The following is an 18,385-nucleotide window of genomic DNA, read 5'->3' as shown; positions in this document are numbered from 1 at the left end:
TGTTTCCTATTGGCTAAGGTAATTTGATAGGGAAGGATTTTGATGAATAAGACCTCTTACCCATCTACTGTTCTCTGTTCTTTGTAAATACTATATCACAAGGAATAAAATTATTAATAAACTATAAATCTTTGATTTTTACACAAATACTGAATACGGTTTCAACAGTAGATGATATTTGGCATGATGAAACTTTTAATGATTCCTCACATTTCAAAGCTTGCTCCACCTGACTTTCACACAGTGATAGCTATTTGCAGTGTTCCTAAAATGGAAAGGAGCTGTGTTGACACAGAAGGTTGTTCAGGACAAAAATTTTAAGTTTCAAAGAAGGTTTTCAATTTAGGGTCCGTTCAGTAATTTATTTCTTTACTGCTCACTTACTTGCTGTCCTTGATGGATTTTTTTGTATACAAGTCAAATTTGGTTAGAAATGAATGGAGCAGTGAAAAACATTATTATGGACATGCAGGAAAGGTGATAGTTGGTTGCATCACTGACACATTTCTTTTAGGGCTAGTATAAATGTTGGATAATTGATTTCTGTGTATGTAGATGGTTGAGTCTGAAATGCAGACGGAAGAAGTGCCTGTCTTTTTTTCGTAGGGATATTTTCAGCTGAAAGCAAATCCAGGCGCTTGGACACTGAGGTTGCGTAAAGGAAGATCTGAAGAGATTTATCAGGTTTTTTCGTAAGTATTAATCCATCATTTGGAAACACACTTATAAATGAATCTGAAAGTGCAACATATTTGGAAAAGATCTGACAATACTGAAGGAAAATGAGCAAAAATAGCATTACAAAAAAGAACAAGATGCAAACGATGATTTGAAGTTTGTAAGAGATACCTTATTTCCTAATAGTGTAAGTTGTTATTTGATGGCTTCATGTGGTTTTTTTTGAAGGCATTTGAATATATTAATGCGTAATAAACCTAAACTGCTCAGCTGGGCTTGATGCGAGCAAGGTCTCTTACTGTACAGTTACACAGCTACCAGACACTTGCTCTGTTAGTTCCATGCGTGGTTAACATTATCATACAACTGTTCACACCAAATTCTGTAGAAATGTCACTCATGGTTTTGTTGATTAATATTTTGACATTCCCAACATATTGAATATGTAATTCCAAGAATATGTCAAGTGGATCGTGCTAGCACTCCAGCAGTGTCTTTATCAGCTGGAGGAAGTACCACAAATTTCCCTCTCATCATTTTTTTTCAGTCCTGAGGGTGCCTTTGAATGCAGACTTATTGATAGGAGGCATCTTTTTTTTTGTATAGGATTATTATATTCATTTCTAGACTTTTTTTCTTCAATTAATTCTGAGTGTTTCTTAGTTGTCTAAGTCATCTAAGAATCATCATTTTGGTTTACACCTTCACCTTAAAATGTAGAAACACCCTTCAATTCGAGACCCTGGCTGCATGTTGAGTGCACCACATTTCCCTCTCTTGGGAGAAACCTTTGTATATGGAAAGAAAGTTGTACTCCTGTAAATGACATATAGTTGGCATCTCTATAGCTTCTAAATCCGTAATTTCCATGGTTGATTTTCATATAAAGCAAGATATGCTAGCCGTCATTCCAACTATTCCTTGAAAGAATCATCTTTTTCTCATGTTTTATGTAACAGCACGGATCTGTAGCATATGAGGGCTTCCTCTTGAAGTTTTAGATCAAATGCCTTCTAGAGGAGCAGTATTGTTTTATTTTATTTCAACTTCAGTTCTTCGTTCCTTTTTTTTTTCCCCCTTATCTCTCTTCTCCTTCAGTGTAATTCTGTGACCTGAAACAAGCCTACGTCCTATGAAATATTTCTTATTGGAGCTCAGGAATACATAGTTCCGTATGTTGTTATTCATCAGCTACTATTTAAAAAATTAAAAAACTTGATTAACCTCTTTATGGTTATGAATATTTAGTTAATACATCAATTTCAGTGTTACAGGGAGAAATCTTAATGGAATGTTAGGTTCATTCTATTTGTTTACAGTTTTCAATTTTTTTTTTCCCCAGAAACCACTCGCAATCTGTTGAAAAAACAGAAAAGCATAGTCTTTACCCTAAGAAGATCACTTAATCTCCACCCACTGTGGCTATATCATTTGTCTAATTTAGCATTCAATTCTTAAGATATAAAAAGTGATTTATGTAAGATGACATGGTTAAAAGAATAATGTAGTGAGGTGTAGTTGAATTAGAAAATTAAACAAAATGAAACAAAACCATTCTACATTTTAGGCTGCATCAAAGGAAACTTTTTTGTTTCCTTTTGTAAGGATTACTGATTTTGTAAGATTACTGATTTGTAAGATTACTGATTTTCCCTAAGAAGAAATACAAATGGGCTTAACTGAGCTCAGCTAAGTCAGGAAAACTAATACTTGATTAGGAATCTAAACAGTAGCATTTATTTCATTTAATTATTACATGCCATGTAATAATTACATGCTTAGGGTACAACTGCAAAAGTATGTTTGGGAGGCCGTACCAGGATCTTTGGTATTTCTTTTACAGGTATCAGTATTATTAGTATGAAATTGCTATCAGAACTCAGGCAACTATTTGATAGGATGGAATTTTGCCAAGAGGTATTGCAGTATATTTTCCATCCTCATATGTTAGTAATGTCCTCTCCTGTTGAAATGTGAGATGATCTGTTTTCTTTGAGGCACAGGCCCGTACATTATAATAGCAGCTTTAGGAGAAATACAGGAATTTGAAGTCACAGCACTTTCTACATCTCAATGCTTATTTGCTTCTCCTGTAGTTGCATCTAATAGACATGCAAGTAATTTATTTTTACTTTCTGTAAATACACAGCGCTTGAAAAAGATGCCTCTGTTTTCTTGAACACTGCTTCTAACAAGGATCATTATTTTGAAGCAGTCACAATGTTATTAATAAATTACTATGAATATTAGTAAAATGAAAATTATTGTACCCAGCAATAGTCTGAGCACTGCTTATTATTGAAACTTTGATTCTGTGAAGTTGGTGGAAAAACAAGCAAGTATTACAAGAGAAGGCTGCAGAAAGTAGTTTATATCTAAAGATATATATACACAATCCTGCTGAAGACCTCATTTTTTAAAATGGCAGGTAGATATAATTTATTAGACTTTGATGCAGACTGCATAGCTGAAAGTTATATCTTTTATAATTTGGCCAAGGAGTTTTTCTGTTTGTTCCTTTAAGGGTCTCCATTTGTTGAACTTGAATGCTTTTGTTCCCCATATGGAAAATTATAATTTATATTATATTGATACTTATTTGTATTTATATTAAAAGCACCTAAGTGTTTTGAAACATTTTCAAGTGACATAAGTAGTCTGCTAGAGAAGTTTAGCTTTGTACAGCAATTATATAACAACAAAGTAGTTTTTGTTACATATGTTATAGTGCTGCCAGTATACGAGACATTTTGCTTGCATTTAAAAAGGTTGTTCATACTGACAGAAATTCATCAAACTGAGGGCTGTGCAGAGTGAAACAGTTGGCACTCAGTAAAGATGGAGCCCATAGTGAGGGATCCACAAAAGAGATTTAGGGAGACAAAACAGTGTTGTTAAATTTACATCCAAACCAAACACTTTGAGAATATTGTAAACATTTTGGAAAAACATCTCTTTCATCAGAGCTGCAGAGCCACCAACAGAATTCATAGCATAGAGATTTTGAGGTAACTGAATGAATAAGAGAGAAGATTTTGGTTGTGTAAAAACTGAGGGCAAAAATGGGAACACTGGGCTGGCTGCTGCTGTCAGCAGTTTGTGTTTGGATCTAGTTGTACTATTTTAAAGTTTTTTAATGGCACAGTTTATTTAAAATGCAGAACTGTGCCTGTTGACTGCTTTAGGTCCCTGTGATAAGAAGATCATTGTTGACTGAGTGTGCATAAATGCAGTATTTTAAAAGTGTGAACATACTACTAAATCACAGTAAAAAAGTCAAGATAATCCTGAACATTGTTTTGTGCAAGAATAGGCCATTTCTATGAAACTAGGTGATCATAGGCCCACAAAAATGTATTAAATAGAAAATTCATATAACTGTATAAAATGAAAGAGATTGAAACAAGATCTAAATACTTCTGTTTTCTAGGGGGAACAATGATGCCTAAGGGATAGCAGATTACTTTCTTTAACCCATTTTTTGTAGACACAGCCTTAGCAAGAGGAAACCACATAGTACTGTTAAAAGACAGAAAAGATTGAAGGAAAAATATATGGGCTACTGAGGTATAAAAGCTTGAAAAATTAATAATTATGTTATTGTACTGTATCTCAGAGTGACAGCAACATTTTTATACTTGTTACTCAGTGGACTGCAGTACAGTTTTGAGATGCCTGAATGGTTTAAGCTGATGTTCAGTGGGGCATATGTTCATGAGGTGCTTGCACAGCCATGTCTTTAGGGGTACAGTTTCCAAAGCTAACTAGTTGAAAGCCAATCTTTACTATCTTAGCACTGTGATGAAGCTTTCCCTATACTTTTTAAAGCAGGTTTATTTTAAAAGTACATTTAATGCCATTGCACAGCAATTTCTAAGATATTTTCCATATTTGAAAAATAAATTTTAGTTCAGTGTTTGAATGTAGTATATACCTGTTTAATACATAATAGCATGTTCAGCTCCAAGTTGCTGCATTATTTCATTGATTGATAAATTTCCCTGTGAAAATCCAGATTAAAAAGCGAGGGCTACCACTGTGGACAATGTCTAGTGATGCTTAAAACTCAGAAAGTTTATGAAGTTAAAATACAGTTAGGTGAAACTGAAGAAATTTTGTTTCTATAAATAACAACAATTCTAAACCTTACACTCTAATTAAATGCAAGTAACAATGCATGTTTTAATGAGACAGTACCTTTGCATGGGTTCTTTTTCTCCTCACAGCCATGAAGGAACAGATTCTGTTGCTGACCTGACAGACATTATTGTGGTATTAAACAACTTCAGAAGCAAAATTATCAAAGTTCAAGTATGTATGCAGCATTTCCTTATATGAAATGTGGCTTATGCTTACATGTCTTAGGCTATATTTAATTGAAAGGTGTATACTGAAATATATAATTAGATTTTGTGTAATTAAAGAGAAGGATGTGCAAATTAATGTAGTTAATTTGCTCCAATCAGGTTATACTAATTGCATGGGTGATTGTTAAATAGCGGTTAAACATAGATAAGATTTATCTCATCTAGCTCAAGGTGTCCAAATGTGTAGTCTAGATGACTTAAATTCCCTCTATGCGTAACAGAATAAGAGAGAGTCCAAAGGTCTACTAATCCCAGCTTATATATGTATTTAAACCAGCAACATGAGCATCTCTTGAGACATTCATTTCTCTCCAGTGATGAGAGAGGGATTTTTTATGAAGTCCAGATACCAAAGTGGAAGTTAAAATTAGGTGTATTGAATTTTACCCTAAGCTACCAAATTTGTGTAAGTGAAATTACGTTACTTTCATTCTTAAAACTGCATCAAAAAGAGCTAATTAAGCATGAGTTATATTCAGGAGAAAGAGCCTCATAGTATTATATGTTTTCCTCTGTTTTGTAAATAATATTTTGTGTAGATTTCCTTGGTATGTTGTATCCTAATTTTAGACATCGAGAAGGAGAGTGAACAATGTAAATGTAAGTACAAGAGGAATTTTTAAAACCGCAGACATGTGTCTCTTCCCCAGTCCTGTAACTGAAAGTTTCCAGAACCCAGAGAAAATGTGTAAAACTCTGGAACATGATGAGCCTACCTTTAAACCACAGAAAAAGGATAAAAGGGTGCCATTTGGGTTAAAATATGAAAATTATTTGATGCGAGAGGTGGCATGTATTAAGCTTATAGCTAGAATATGTAAGGTCTGTCATTCAGCTGAACTGCAGAATCACTTCAGTGATGTGTAGGATGGGGCTTCAGGACCATTAGCTAAAAAGACTCGTGATGTAGTGTGAACAGAAATCTGTAAGCATTGGCTTGACAGTATGATCATGTGAAATTAATATGATTAGAATTGAGTATGTTCAGACATTGAGGGTTTTAGAAGCTATTTGGTTTTCAAAAGCAATTAGGTTTATTTTAATCAAGGAAATTAAAGCAGCAGATGAAATTGATTTGGAGTCTTTATTATGCACCTGGATAAGACAGCAGAAATTGCTTAAGTTGTGTGGGAGAGCTTATGTTTCAGTGACAAATTTGTCACTTTCTCCTTGTGAAGGGCTTATGAGAATGACAATTTCCCTTCAGGTAAGTTCCACTGTGTGGTGCAACACCCTGCTACACTTCTGCCAGCTAATGGCTGGATCACGAACTTGTGAGTGTAGAAAATGAGGTAGAATTCCCCACACTTGTAGTTAGTGTTTGCATAAAGAAGTACAGAGGGCTTGAACATGCTGTTTGATTTATTAATCACCATTTAATACAGCGAGTTCTGTACATAGTTTAAAAGTATGTAGTTCAATGCAGTTCAGTAAGTATTTTACTGAAGTAGAAATTGGTCCAGATGTTGATCCAGCTCTAGCCAGTTACTACAGCATAGTTAGATATCACAGTTGAAGTAGTAATTACTATCAACCAACTTCCTAAATTACACAAAGACATTTATTTTACTGACTAGGTACAGAAAAAGCCTGATAAAATGAATGAAGATCTCCTTACAGATGGAACAGGAAAATATGGAAATCTGGAATCAGTTACAAGGTAATGCATAATTTGCTTCCAGTTTAGCTGTTCCAGCACATGTTTATTATTACTCACAGCAAGTAAGTGTCTCCTACTTGATAGTGATATGTAATATGTAAAAAGGCTATTCAAGGGATTTATAATAATAAATACAAGGAGGGGAAAGAAAAGCTACAATGTCTTGTACCTCTCCTTACTTCCTTTTTTAATCCTTCTTTTGCATTTCTAGTTCCTGTTCATTTCCCCCACTGGTTTTTTATTTTTTTGGGGTAGGGAATCAATCTCAATGTGAAAATCCCAGCCAGTTATGTGGTACTCAGATACGTGAAAATAAACATCAAAAAAGCAGGCCGATGGTGCTTGTCTGCTGCTAAACTTTATTTATGAAATCTCAAGAAATGTTTTTATATGTCAATAAAATACCTTTTACTTTAAAGTCTGAGTTCTATAAGTAAGTGCAATAAACATCTCAAGCTTTACATTTGGGGCTAATAACATTGTAGTATTTCCAATTTGCTGTTTTAAGCAAGACTCAGAAAAGGTTTTCTTCCATTTTCAGTAGCTTTGGCAATGGTTCTCAGGTGCAGACTGTTAATGAAAATAAAAAGAAGGCATAGCAGTTCTACTTTATCTAATAAAAAGTTGACCCCAGTTAATCCTCAAACACACATCTCTTGGTAGATCCAAGGCTGGGTTCTGTTTCAGCCTTATCATCTCTCTTGAAAAGACCTCTTGTACCACAAGTACCTGGACATTATATTGAGTCTCCGTTGCTGATGTTATGTTTATCACCATTTATCCACAGATGATTTTACTCGTACAGTATCACAGAATCATAGAATGGTATGGGTAGGAGGGAACCCTAAAGATCATCTAGTTCCAACCCCCCACCATGTGCAAGGACATCTTACACTAGATCAAGTGGCTCAAGGACTTATCCAACGTGGCTTTGAACACTGCCAGGTTGGGGGATCCACAACCTCCCTGGGCAGCCTGTTGCAGGATCTCATCACCCTCACAGTAAAGAATTTCTTCCTAATATCTAACCTAAATTTCCCCTCTTTCAATTTATACCCATATCGACTAGATTCAGAAACCCTCCCAGACTACTATACTACAACTCTCAAAAATTTTTTCGTGAAGTCACAGGTCAAGGAAGTGGACCAACATTTCTGCACAAAGGTGTCTCTTTTCAGAAGGATGTTAGATAAAGGAGTTTTTCATCATCTTCAAGCTTCCCACTTCTAATTGGCTGCATCAAAGGATGTATGTGCGGTGATCAAGATCTTAGCTTCCTCTAACAAGGTTACGAGGCCAGAGATCTCCCAATCTTTCAGGTCTTGCCTTTTACCACAGTTGGTCGGTTCATCAGTGTGCATCAGGCTCAGAGCTTAGCTGGGCAATTGAAGCCCCTCACTCAATAAGTTTATTTCTTCTTCCCATTGATTCAAAGTTGTGGCTCAAGGGCACGATGTGAGGCCTGCCCTTTCTGTCAGCCTCTTGCTACCTAGGAACTTGTCAAATATCCTTCCTCTTTGTTATCCCAGAATGAAAAGAATATCACCAGCACATTACTCATTAGAGGAAATCACATGTGCTCTGACATGGGACACATGCATACAATTGCCCAAGTCCTTTCATAACTGAGCAGCCCTTTCCCAATTGACTGCTTTTCCCATGTGACCTTACAGGTCAGTCCAGCAGCTTGTTCAATTTGGAAGATCTCTGCCTTTTTGTAGATCTTTTCATAATCAATATTTTCAAGATCCTTTTATGAAAACCTGATTTTATTTTTTTTCACATGATGGTTGCATTATAAAGACCTTGAGAGTCTTTTGGTCCTGCTGTCACTACGATAAGAAACAAGATAAAAAGTCAAGAAGAAGGAAGACTGACTGCTTGGGACTGTGAGCTGCAATCTGTTTAACCTGTGAAAGTTCGGTGCTAGTTGGGAGGTTGTCATCTTTAGAGATGCCATACAGTGCAGTCAGTGCTGCTCCACTGACTTTCTTCTGCATTTGCTATAGTCCTGAACAGGTACAACTGTGCTCTTACCATGGCTGAGTGAAAAGAATGTGAATAATCTTTCTCAAAAAGATCATTCATATGACTTACGTTGCAGCCTTTAGGATTTCAGCATTATATTTGTGGAGTGATATGAACTCTTTTGAATATGTTGGAGATCTGAGACTTGTCTCATTTGTTCTTAAAGATTATGAGGGATACTTCTTTTTTACTTTCTAAAGGCTACTTTAAAAAGGGATGTAACCAGAAGAAAAGTTAATAGGAGTAACTCATGCAATCTAAGTGTGTGAAGAATGACTCACCTCAAAAAAAAAAAGACTACTGAGGTGAATTTCCAACAATATCAAGCCATACTGTAACGAATTTGGGTAAGGCAGCCTTTGCAGTTCTGAGGTCAATGAAGCAGTGCTTGAGGAAGACTGCAGCCATTACATTCTGGCTGTGTGTGCTGGAAGGCATACATGGTGAAAAACCAATCCTGGTAGACTTTGGTATTCAAAATGAGCAAAAAATGCTGTGCAGCAGAAATAGAAAACATCTGGACAATGTACCTCAAATATATAGGTTAGCTTATAGGGAGAGTAACTGGATTAATTTAAGGAAGAATTCAGCGAGTATTATGAAAACCACTCAGGAAATCCTATCATCACAGACCACTCAATGTTATGAGGGTATTCTGGGAAAGGCTACTACTCCTCAGGCTTGCCATTTGCTGTTGGGATGGTAGTGAGTTAAATATGTGATTTGATTTGGTGTGACCATCTTTGTATTATGTTCAGTCTGTATTTTAGGGAATATATTCAGCTCAACCACCTATGAGGACTATTGCAGGCATTCTTCACCCCAAGAACATGGATTGGTTGTTCTGATGTAGAATGCATGTGGATGAGCAATGGAAAATAACTGGGTTTTAATTTAAAAACTACCAGTTCTCAAGATGATATGGCTGTGTGTATTTCTGATTATTTTTACTCTGATAAAATGTGGAGTTCTTGTCAAATTTGAGTTCTGTTTGATTGAAAATACTGGAGGCTGCAGTCGTACCATTGCTTGTCCTGAGTGACTGGGTATGAGATGTTGCTCCCAAAAGATTTTGGTATCGTAGGCATGTACAGTGGGAGTGTATTTGGTTACTATAGGATAAGTATTTCTTTTGTGTATTTTCTTACTTTTGATTCTTTATGAGCTTAATGATAATTTGGTATTTTTTTTTCTGCTGAATGTTTACTTTATATAATAATTCATAATAATTTTTAGATTTTCAGAAGAAATTCCAACAGAAGAGAAGGAAAAGAAAAGTGATATTCTTAACATTTTTTCTGTTGCTTCAGGCCATTTATATGAACGTTTTTTAAGGTAAGGAAAGGTAAAAGGGAAACAAGAATTTCTTCTCAATACACTAAATTTTCATACTAGCACTAAGCAGCTTAAAGAAACTGATTTTTTGAACAAAATAAAAATAATAAATTGCCAATACATAGAAAGGTTGTATACAATGAGGACTGTATTACTCTTTGCTTTAACAACAAAGTGATTCAACATACAAATGTTCAAAAGTACCATTATTCTTTGAAGACAGAAAAATGCTCTCCTTGTCTTTCATGTGTGAAATACAAACATAAAAGATGAAGTTCAGCCTCTCTGTATAAAGATGTAACAGAAGTGACTTCATAATCTTGTATCTAGAATTGTATCTATTTGTGTTTAGTCCAAACCACGGGTTTACTATGTGCACATGTGGTTACATAAGTTAATATAAGGTATTAATCATTATTCTAATTTTGTCAGGCGTTCTCTGAGAATAAAACTTGTTAATAGATCCACTTTTGAAATTGTTCCTTCTACTGTTGCTTAGCCAATGTGAATCAAATAAGTCCATCTCAAAACAGTGTTGAACACATGCTCTTTAAAGCTTTTAATTAGAAATAGATAGAAAATTCTGCTTAAGTTGGGTAAAAGAAAATTATACTTAGAAAGTTTTAACACTTTTTAAGTGCAGTTGTAATGTAATGACCTGTGTGTATTTGTTTGTTTATTATAGACTTATATTTCCACAGAATTATGATGCTTTCTGTCCTACGTCATACAAAAACACCAGTTAAATTTTGGTTTCTGAAAAACTACCTCTCCCCTACATTTAAGGTAGGAGAAAAGTCTTTCTTTTATTATTTTTTTTCTTTAAAATTTTAAATAATTTTTTTAAAATTACAATTGAGTAACTGTATAATTCAAATTAAATTTTCACAGTGGAAAATGATCTCTGAGTGGATTAAATAGTTTTAAATACTAATAGTTTTAAATGTTAATAGTTTTAAAAGTATTCTGTATAAGATTCTTCTCTTGTGGAATGCAAAGCTCAGTGATAAATTATAATAATTTATTCTCTTCTGCTAGTCTCCAAGAGCTTGCATAAAATGTTTTTACTACTGGTGTAGCTGAGGATACTGCTAAACCTAAAGAAACATTTCAGAGTAATAAACTGTGTAGTCAGTAAGGCCAATACAGCTACAACTGTTTTGCACCACTCAGTCTTTTTCCTTTTGAGTCCTTCTGTGTCCCATATACGTGCACCGAATAGTTTTTTTTGTTTTTCTTCTAGGATGTTATTCCTCACATGGCTAAAAAGTATGGTTTCAGCTATGAGTTAGTACAGTATAAGTGGCCCCGCTGGCTTTATCAACAGACAGAAAAACAGAGAATTATCTGGGGCTACAAAATTCTTTTCTTGGATGTTCTTTTCCCTTTGGCTGTGGATAAAATAATATTTGTCGATGCTGACCAGGTAAGAAAAAATAATAGTATATAAATAAATGTATGAGGAATTCATATGGGCTTAAATTGATGCAGTCTCATCCCCTATGGTCATTTATTCAGACGTTGGTCTTGTAAGAATACTGCAGCTGTATGAACAGAACCAGTGGTGTTGCAGAATGTGAAATGCAATAATTTCACTTGTCTTTAGTCATGTGGACATTGAGTCTCACTACACTGAGTTGTCCTAAATTGTCTGTAGAGAGAGAAAGGCACCCGGAGAGGTGAGTGTGATCTTAAACAGGCCTTTCACTGAAACTGTATTGGAGTGAATCAGTCTCTGGACTGATTGTGAGAGGACTTCTCCACTGTGCAAGGAGTCTGAGGGGATTAGTTTGGACCATTTGAACAACTTCGAGATGGCTGAAATTTGTCAAGATTAATCTTGTCTCTATTTTAAATTTGTATGCAGTCTTTCACTGAGGAATGAGTATTGTATAATATACTGAAAGACAAAATGCTGTCTCCAAGAGATGAGGCATTGAAAAGTCTATCACAAGGTTGTTAAAAAGGTCAGGACAAGTATTAATGTATTTTGGTCCTTTTCCAAAGCTTGAGAATAAATTGAATTTAGGTGTAGTAATGCAGACTGCAACTGTCTGCAGTTTCATCTGGATGCACCATCTGGTAACACTGGTTGTCTGTCCTCACAGCTGTAAGGATTTCTCTCTACACCCAAATAGCTAAAACTTTTTTTTACCACTGATAAATTAGATGGAGAAAGATTGAACAGTAAATAAAGGACATTTGTAAAATGTCATTATAACCTATTTTTAAAAGTACTTTATCACTCGATACAAAGATTTTTCAAATGATGCAATAATTTTGGAATACCAAGTTAGGTAACAAATAGGAAGGATTCTGTAAAAGGGACATGCTTGGTAGATTTTAGAAGTTATGCTTTTTCATTAAGGAATTTAGTCTTGGGCAACCAGAAACACTGATCTATGAATTAAAAAATATTGTGCCTGGTTTATTTAATTTACTTATTAAATGTGTTACACAGATGAGCATTGTTAATAAGATAATAAACACTTCTTTTTAACTTGAAGAATAATTTGGTAAATATCTTCCAGTGGAATATTTTATCTATACTCTGCTGTCGTAGTGTCTCAGTTTTTTTTTTAATCTAAAATAAAACTTTGTGAAACTTGCTGCAATACCTACCCTCATATGCATACCTTAGAAACAGTACTAAATTGTAGAAATAACTATATTCTTATTTAGATTGTGAGAAGTGACCTGAAAGAACTCAGAGATCTAGATCTAAATGGAGCTCCCTATGGATACACACCTTTCTGTGACAGCCGTAAGGAAATGGATGGGTACCGTTTCTGGAAATCAGGATACTGGGCATCACATCTTGGGAAAAGGAAATACCATATTAGGTAGGATAACATATTTTTGTGCAGTGTGTGCATTTAATTGAAATCTGGGTCTTGATATTGATCACCGAGGCTTTCAAAACCAATTGCCCTCCAGTCGTTCTCAGCAAGAGATGAATAAGGCATGAATTCTGATGACATATTGATTTCACTTTTCTGTTGTAGCTTTAGCCACTTAATTAAGAAAAATATGCCTTCAGGATGGGAACATGTTTTAGTTTCTTGTTACTTTTATTAATATTATCAAAAAGAAGGTGAAACTCCACAACTTAATTTTTTTTTTTAAACTTTTTAGTGCCTTATATGTTGTGGATCTGAAGACGTTCAGAAAGATTGCAGCTGGAGACAGGCTTCGGGGCCAGTACCAGGCTCTTAGTCAAGATCCAAACAGTCTGTCAAATCTAGATCAGGTATAAATGGCTTTAAGCAATTTGGGGTTTATTTTCTTTATCTTTCTCAAATTGCATGGAATTGTTGTGTAGCTCAATGTGTATGTTATATAATTGTAAAACTATTTGCCATGTACTGCTGTTTTAGCACATTTTAAGTTGTGCATGTGAGCACAGTTCAGAGAACTGAACACTAAATGATTATTGTTTTAAATAATTGTTTAATATGAAAGAAATGAGGAAAAAACAACATAGAGAACTGTTCACCTTTATTCTGATAATGGTAATTATATTCTTATTTGGCAAGAGCTTTTTCCTTTTTCTTCTTTTTTTTTTCATCAATGTAAATTTATTTTTTTTTTGTAAGCTAACTGCAAAGGCACTCTGGTGGTTGCTGTACATCATCACCCTGTGCTGGCTCTAGTCTTTATTTATGTAATTCCAACAATTTTTAAACCCAAATGAGGTACATCAGGGTGCAGTCACAAGCATGTAAGTGGATCCCATGTAAACATAACATACTTAAATTTATTACTTTTTTCCTGTAATAGAGGTTATTTAAATTGATAGAAGATGGATAGTAAACAGCTCATCACATTTCTCTCTGAGTCAATACTTATTTATGTCTCACTTTGGGTGAACTGCAGAAGGCTTCATAAGTGACATTGTCCCTGCTTTATTTGTTTTCCTCGTGGAATTCCTAAAGCACAAAAGGTTTTTACCTGCCTATAGCAGCAAAGGGATCCCACGGTAGCAAAGCCTACATCTCTCAGTGCCTACTTTCCACCCCCCTGCTCTGCAAGCAAATTTTTCTCTCTTACATAAGGACGTTATTGCCACTTGCTTTTTTTTTTTTCCAGAAATAAAAGTAAAAATTGAAAATAGCAGTTCTTATAATACTGGACAAAGAAAAGTGGAAATACAGCTACACTAAAAACTCAGAGTAGACTGGACACAGGGAGTTGGAGCAGCCTTTAGCTGTAATTGTTAAGAGCAAAAGACTGACATAACAGCAACACCCATATTTCACTTCTCTTTTTCTGGACAATGGAATGAATTGGTGTCCCTGTATCACACTTAGTCCTGATAGGATGTAGCTGTATGTTCTCCAAACATAGTCTTACCCATATGTGCAAGTTGTCTTTCACAAAGACCTTTAAAGATTCTGGGTACAGAGCTTCCACTATAATGCTGATTTTCAGAAATAGTAATGAGATTTATCTAATGTTCTCAAAATGTTAAAAATGTGTCTCTTTCTATTTTAAGATTCTTATATTTTCAATTACAGCATTAATACATGGTGGCATATATCTCTTATAATTCTTGACTCAAATAAAAAACCACTTAAGGAGCAGATGTTAAGGTAGCTAAAGCTTGGCAGAAAGGAATTGGAATTAGTTGGAAAAATATTTCAAAGTAATATGTTCGTACTAATCTGGTTTCTGACTGTATTGATAGGAACTACTTTCTGTCTTAATTGCTACTACTTACACAAAATACAGCAATATTCCTAGAAATACAAACCACAGTGCAATGTATTTGAGTCCTGGAGAGCTTTCATCTACTGATAAGGATGCATTGTGATCTTTTTATTACTATTTTTATTTTAAATACCTGACTGGAGTGCTCACTGCTCTTCTCAAAGAAGAAGCAATCTCAGCTCTTTGCTAATCTGCCAGCACTGCTGCCTTCATGGGTGGTAGTTAAGGTTATGCTAATATAAACCACAAAAGAGAAGTAGATGGAAGGGAAAATTGTGATTTTAAATGCCAAGGAGAGTGAGTATAGAACTCCTAGGGAGAAAAATTACACATCATAAAAAATAGACTTCCAATACAGTAATTTTGTTTAGATTTTTTTTTTTTAATTCATTCTTTTCTTCTGTTTACTTTAAATCCTGGCACTAGCAACTGACTTTCTGCCCCATGTAACAATTTGTAAATTCACAACTCAGGAATTGTAGTAACTCAGGAATTGTGATTTCATTTACAAAGTCAAAGAGACACAACAGAAAACTAGTCTCTCTTCTTTTGAAATTGAGATGGTGATAAACCATTTTTTAATCTTCAAAAAAATTGTAGAATTTAAGTTTTTCAAAAATTAAAGCATTTCACTGTTTAATGTCTTGGCTCTCAATTTACATTTGAATATCTATATTTGAAATAAATTACGTCTTTCATAACGCAGCAATATGTGCTGTTTTATTCTGTCACATTTGGCAACATGAATTGGCAAAATAAGATGTGACTAATACTTATCACAGTACTGACATTTATTTCAAAGTATAATGTAGGGGTTGCACATGTGAGGGAGCTCACAAATGGATCTGCCAATTACACCTATTATTTTTAACTATGGCCAGTGAATGACTGCCTGAGGTTTTTCTGATTTGTCAGTGCTGCTCCCTACATTCAGCAAGATCTTCATTTGGAGTTTTCTTGATGAGAGTACCTGACTGCATAGTACAGGTTAAAAAAAAAAAAAAAGTAAAGTAAGGAGGGTAGCTGGAATAGCAGTTTAATAGCTTTTCCTTCTCACACTCATGTTTCTGGAATCCATTTTCCTAGAAGTCGTCTAAATTTAGAGTAGTGGTGTAATCCTGCATTATATGGTTTTTGAGGGATATTTTTTTCAAATTTAAGGAATGGAGAGATGGTTGAAGTTTTGCTCTTTAGCAGTATTTATGGTATGACATGCAGTACCACAAGTCTGAACCACGAGTATCAGGCAGAAGTATTGTTATGTCAAGCTAAGGAAAGACAGATGTAAGTACAAGAAAAAAATTGCTTTGTAAATGAGAGGTGGAATTGGCATCAAAATGAGCATGACTAAGTTTTGAATCTACTTGAAAAAGAACTAGGTGAGCACTAAGAAGGAAATGTAAGAAGAAAATGTAAGAGTAATAGGCAAAGATTCTACTTTTAAGTAGCTGCTTGATAACCAATTACATTACATTCAATGCTAATTTATGATTTTACAAAATTTGTACAGGATCTCCCCAATAACATGATTCATCAAGTAGCCATTAAGTCTCTCCCTCAGGAGTGGCTTTGGTGTGAAACCTGGTGTGATGATCAGTCCAAGAAAAAGGCTAAAACAATAGACTTGGTGAGTTGATCCTGACTTGAATTAGTTTTATAGATTAACAACTTTGCTGTGATTTCTGTGGCTTTTGAGATAAATATATGTCATGTCATGAAGGCAACCTTGATGGAAGGCACTGGAACACTCAGTCCTTTTCCTCTCCTGGTTGTTCTTACAAATGTCTTACATTAAAGCTGAAAACTGTACCAAAAAATTAAGTGTTGCTGTCTCTTAACTGGACAAGATTGAGGCTTTTCACGCCCATACATGTATTTTCCTAATAATTTTTCCATACTCAGCCTGGTTTCTAGAGCTGTGATGAAGTGCTGTTAACGCTCTGGGCATTGTGTGCTGCTGTTGCACTCCCTACATAGAAGGTTCCTCCAGAACTCGATGATTATAGGACTTAATATTATTATGGTTTCTTTGTCTATTTCATCACTATAAACAGGAGATAAAGCAAAGCTTAAAAAGTGTAATGTTCAGGGGATTATCCATGTCTAGAAAGAAGAAAGTGTCTTTCTTTGGGAATAGAAACAGAAAGAGAAAATCTTCCTCTCTCATTATTAAACCCCATCCCACCCTCTTTCAGTCCCCATTATCATGTATCACTTGATACTGAGATTTCCATTTATATTATTTTATGGAAGTAGTCAATACATTTTTCTAGACAACATTAGAGGAAGCATCACAAATGTAATAAAAAAACCTTTATCAGATTCAACCTCAGTGTGCCAATGTATATCTTGCATCTCCCCATGTAACTTTGTCTAAATGTTAGTAGTCTTGTCCTGGCCATCTCTGTGCTATACATATAGTCAGGAGCAGGGGGAAAAGGAAAAGTATTTACAATTATATGTTGTGAGTTATTTGAATTATTTGAACAGGATTTATTTACAATTTTAGTGTCATTTTTTTAATAATAATGTCCAAGTGACTGACCTTGCATGTTTCAATGACGTTGCAAATGCTGACAAAATTATTTGAGCTAAGTTCTCTGAGGAGATGTTATTTTCACATTCGCTTTGTTTACATCTAATATGTTTTAAACTTTCAGTGCAACAATCCCCAAACCAAAGAACCAAAATTAGAGGCTGCTGCCCGGATAGTTCCTGAATGGGTTGACTACGACTCTGAGATACGAAAGTTAATACAGCAAATTGAAAAAGAGAAGAAAAATCTAACATCGTTATTTCAAAAAGGTAATTTACGTGCATATTCATCTGTTAGCTTTTAAAAATTAAATATTAATATAGTTGAAATTAAGATTGCAGTCAGTAAGCACAAATCTTTTATTTGTGTAATTTTCCCTGTTCTTAGAGAAATTGTGTGGGTTTTTATGGTTGTGTTATGCTTCTTTACATAAGAGTTACACTGAGAGGATAAAATCTTTTGTTTCGTGCCAGAATCTAAGAGAAGGTTTTGTGGTGTCCTGTTCTTGGACCTCAAACACAACCATCACATGTCATTTGAGGCACAAATATTAAATAAAGCATATTAGCTTAGATGTCACTTAGATAACCTAAAGCTCATGTCAGTTAAGCAGTAGGTAACTCAGTCTCTATTTTTCTCCAGGCTCATGTATGCAGAGCCTTTTTGCACCAGACTAAATTGTGGTTTAGGCTACGAATAGAGTTTAGCTTATTTATTTACTAATGTGTTTAAACTGAGTTTGTTAAATAGCATGAGAAAAACATCCAACCAACCAACAACAAAAACAAAAAACCCCACAAAACCCCCAAACAAACAAACACACTTATAGAACTTCTAATAAGACTTCTTGGAGTAATGTGAAACAAAACAAAAGAAAAAGATGATCTCAGCCCTTAAGGTTGAAGAAAAAACTTGGCAGATATATATTTAAAAGTCTTGAGTCAAGGCACAAATTCACTTTCACTTATAAAGAATTCTTAGTGGTTTTTATTCTTTGTGAAAACTTATGCTCAACTTTTAGCAAGGCTCCAAAAATGAAGTTCATGTTGCATGACTGACTAGCAGCAAATG

General features: G+C 34.7%; 1 protein-coding gene across 1 annotated transcript in view; it reads left to right on the top strand.

The window, feature by feature from the left end:
* The window catches only part of UGGT2 (UDP-glucose glycoprotein glucosyltransferase 2), an 85,989-nt gene that overhangs the window by 66,688 nt on the left and 916 nt on the right, over positions 1-18,385 (top strand). The window contains exons 29-38 of the mRNA XM_039381947.1: positions 607-692; positions 4,905-4,989; positions 6,623-6,705; positions 9,970-10,068; positions 10,770-10,854; positions 11,312-11,494; positions 12,751-12,911; positions 13,204-13,318; positions 16,289-16,405; positions 17,439-17,583. Of these exons, the coding sequence (XP_039237881.1) occupies positions 607-692; positions 4,905-4,989; positions 6,623-6,705; positions 9,970-10,068; positions 10,770-10,854; positions 11,312-11,494; positions 12,751-12,911; positions 13,204-13,318; positions 16,289-16,405; positions 17,439-17,583 (1,159 nt within the window). The remainder of the gene's footprint in view (positions 1-606; positions 693-4,904; positions 4,990-6,622; positions 6,706-9,969; positions 10,069-10,769; positions 10,855-11,311; positions 11,495-12,750; positions 12,912-13,203; positions 13,319-16,288; positions 16,406-17,438; positions 17,584-18,385) is intronic.

The sequence above is a fragment of the Pipra filicauda genome, unplaced genomic scaffold (assembly GCF_003945595.2).
Source record: "Pipra filicauda isolate LSUMZ 115617 unplaced genomic scaffold, ASM394559v2 scaffold24_size8852520_pilon, whole genome shotgun sequence".
Taxonomy (NCBI): Eukaryota; Metazoa; Chordata; class Aves; order Passeriformes; family Pipridae; genus Pipra; species Pipra filicauda.
Note: the sequence above shows the minus strand (reverse complement) of the source record. Positions and strands in the feature narration are given on the sequence as shown.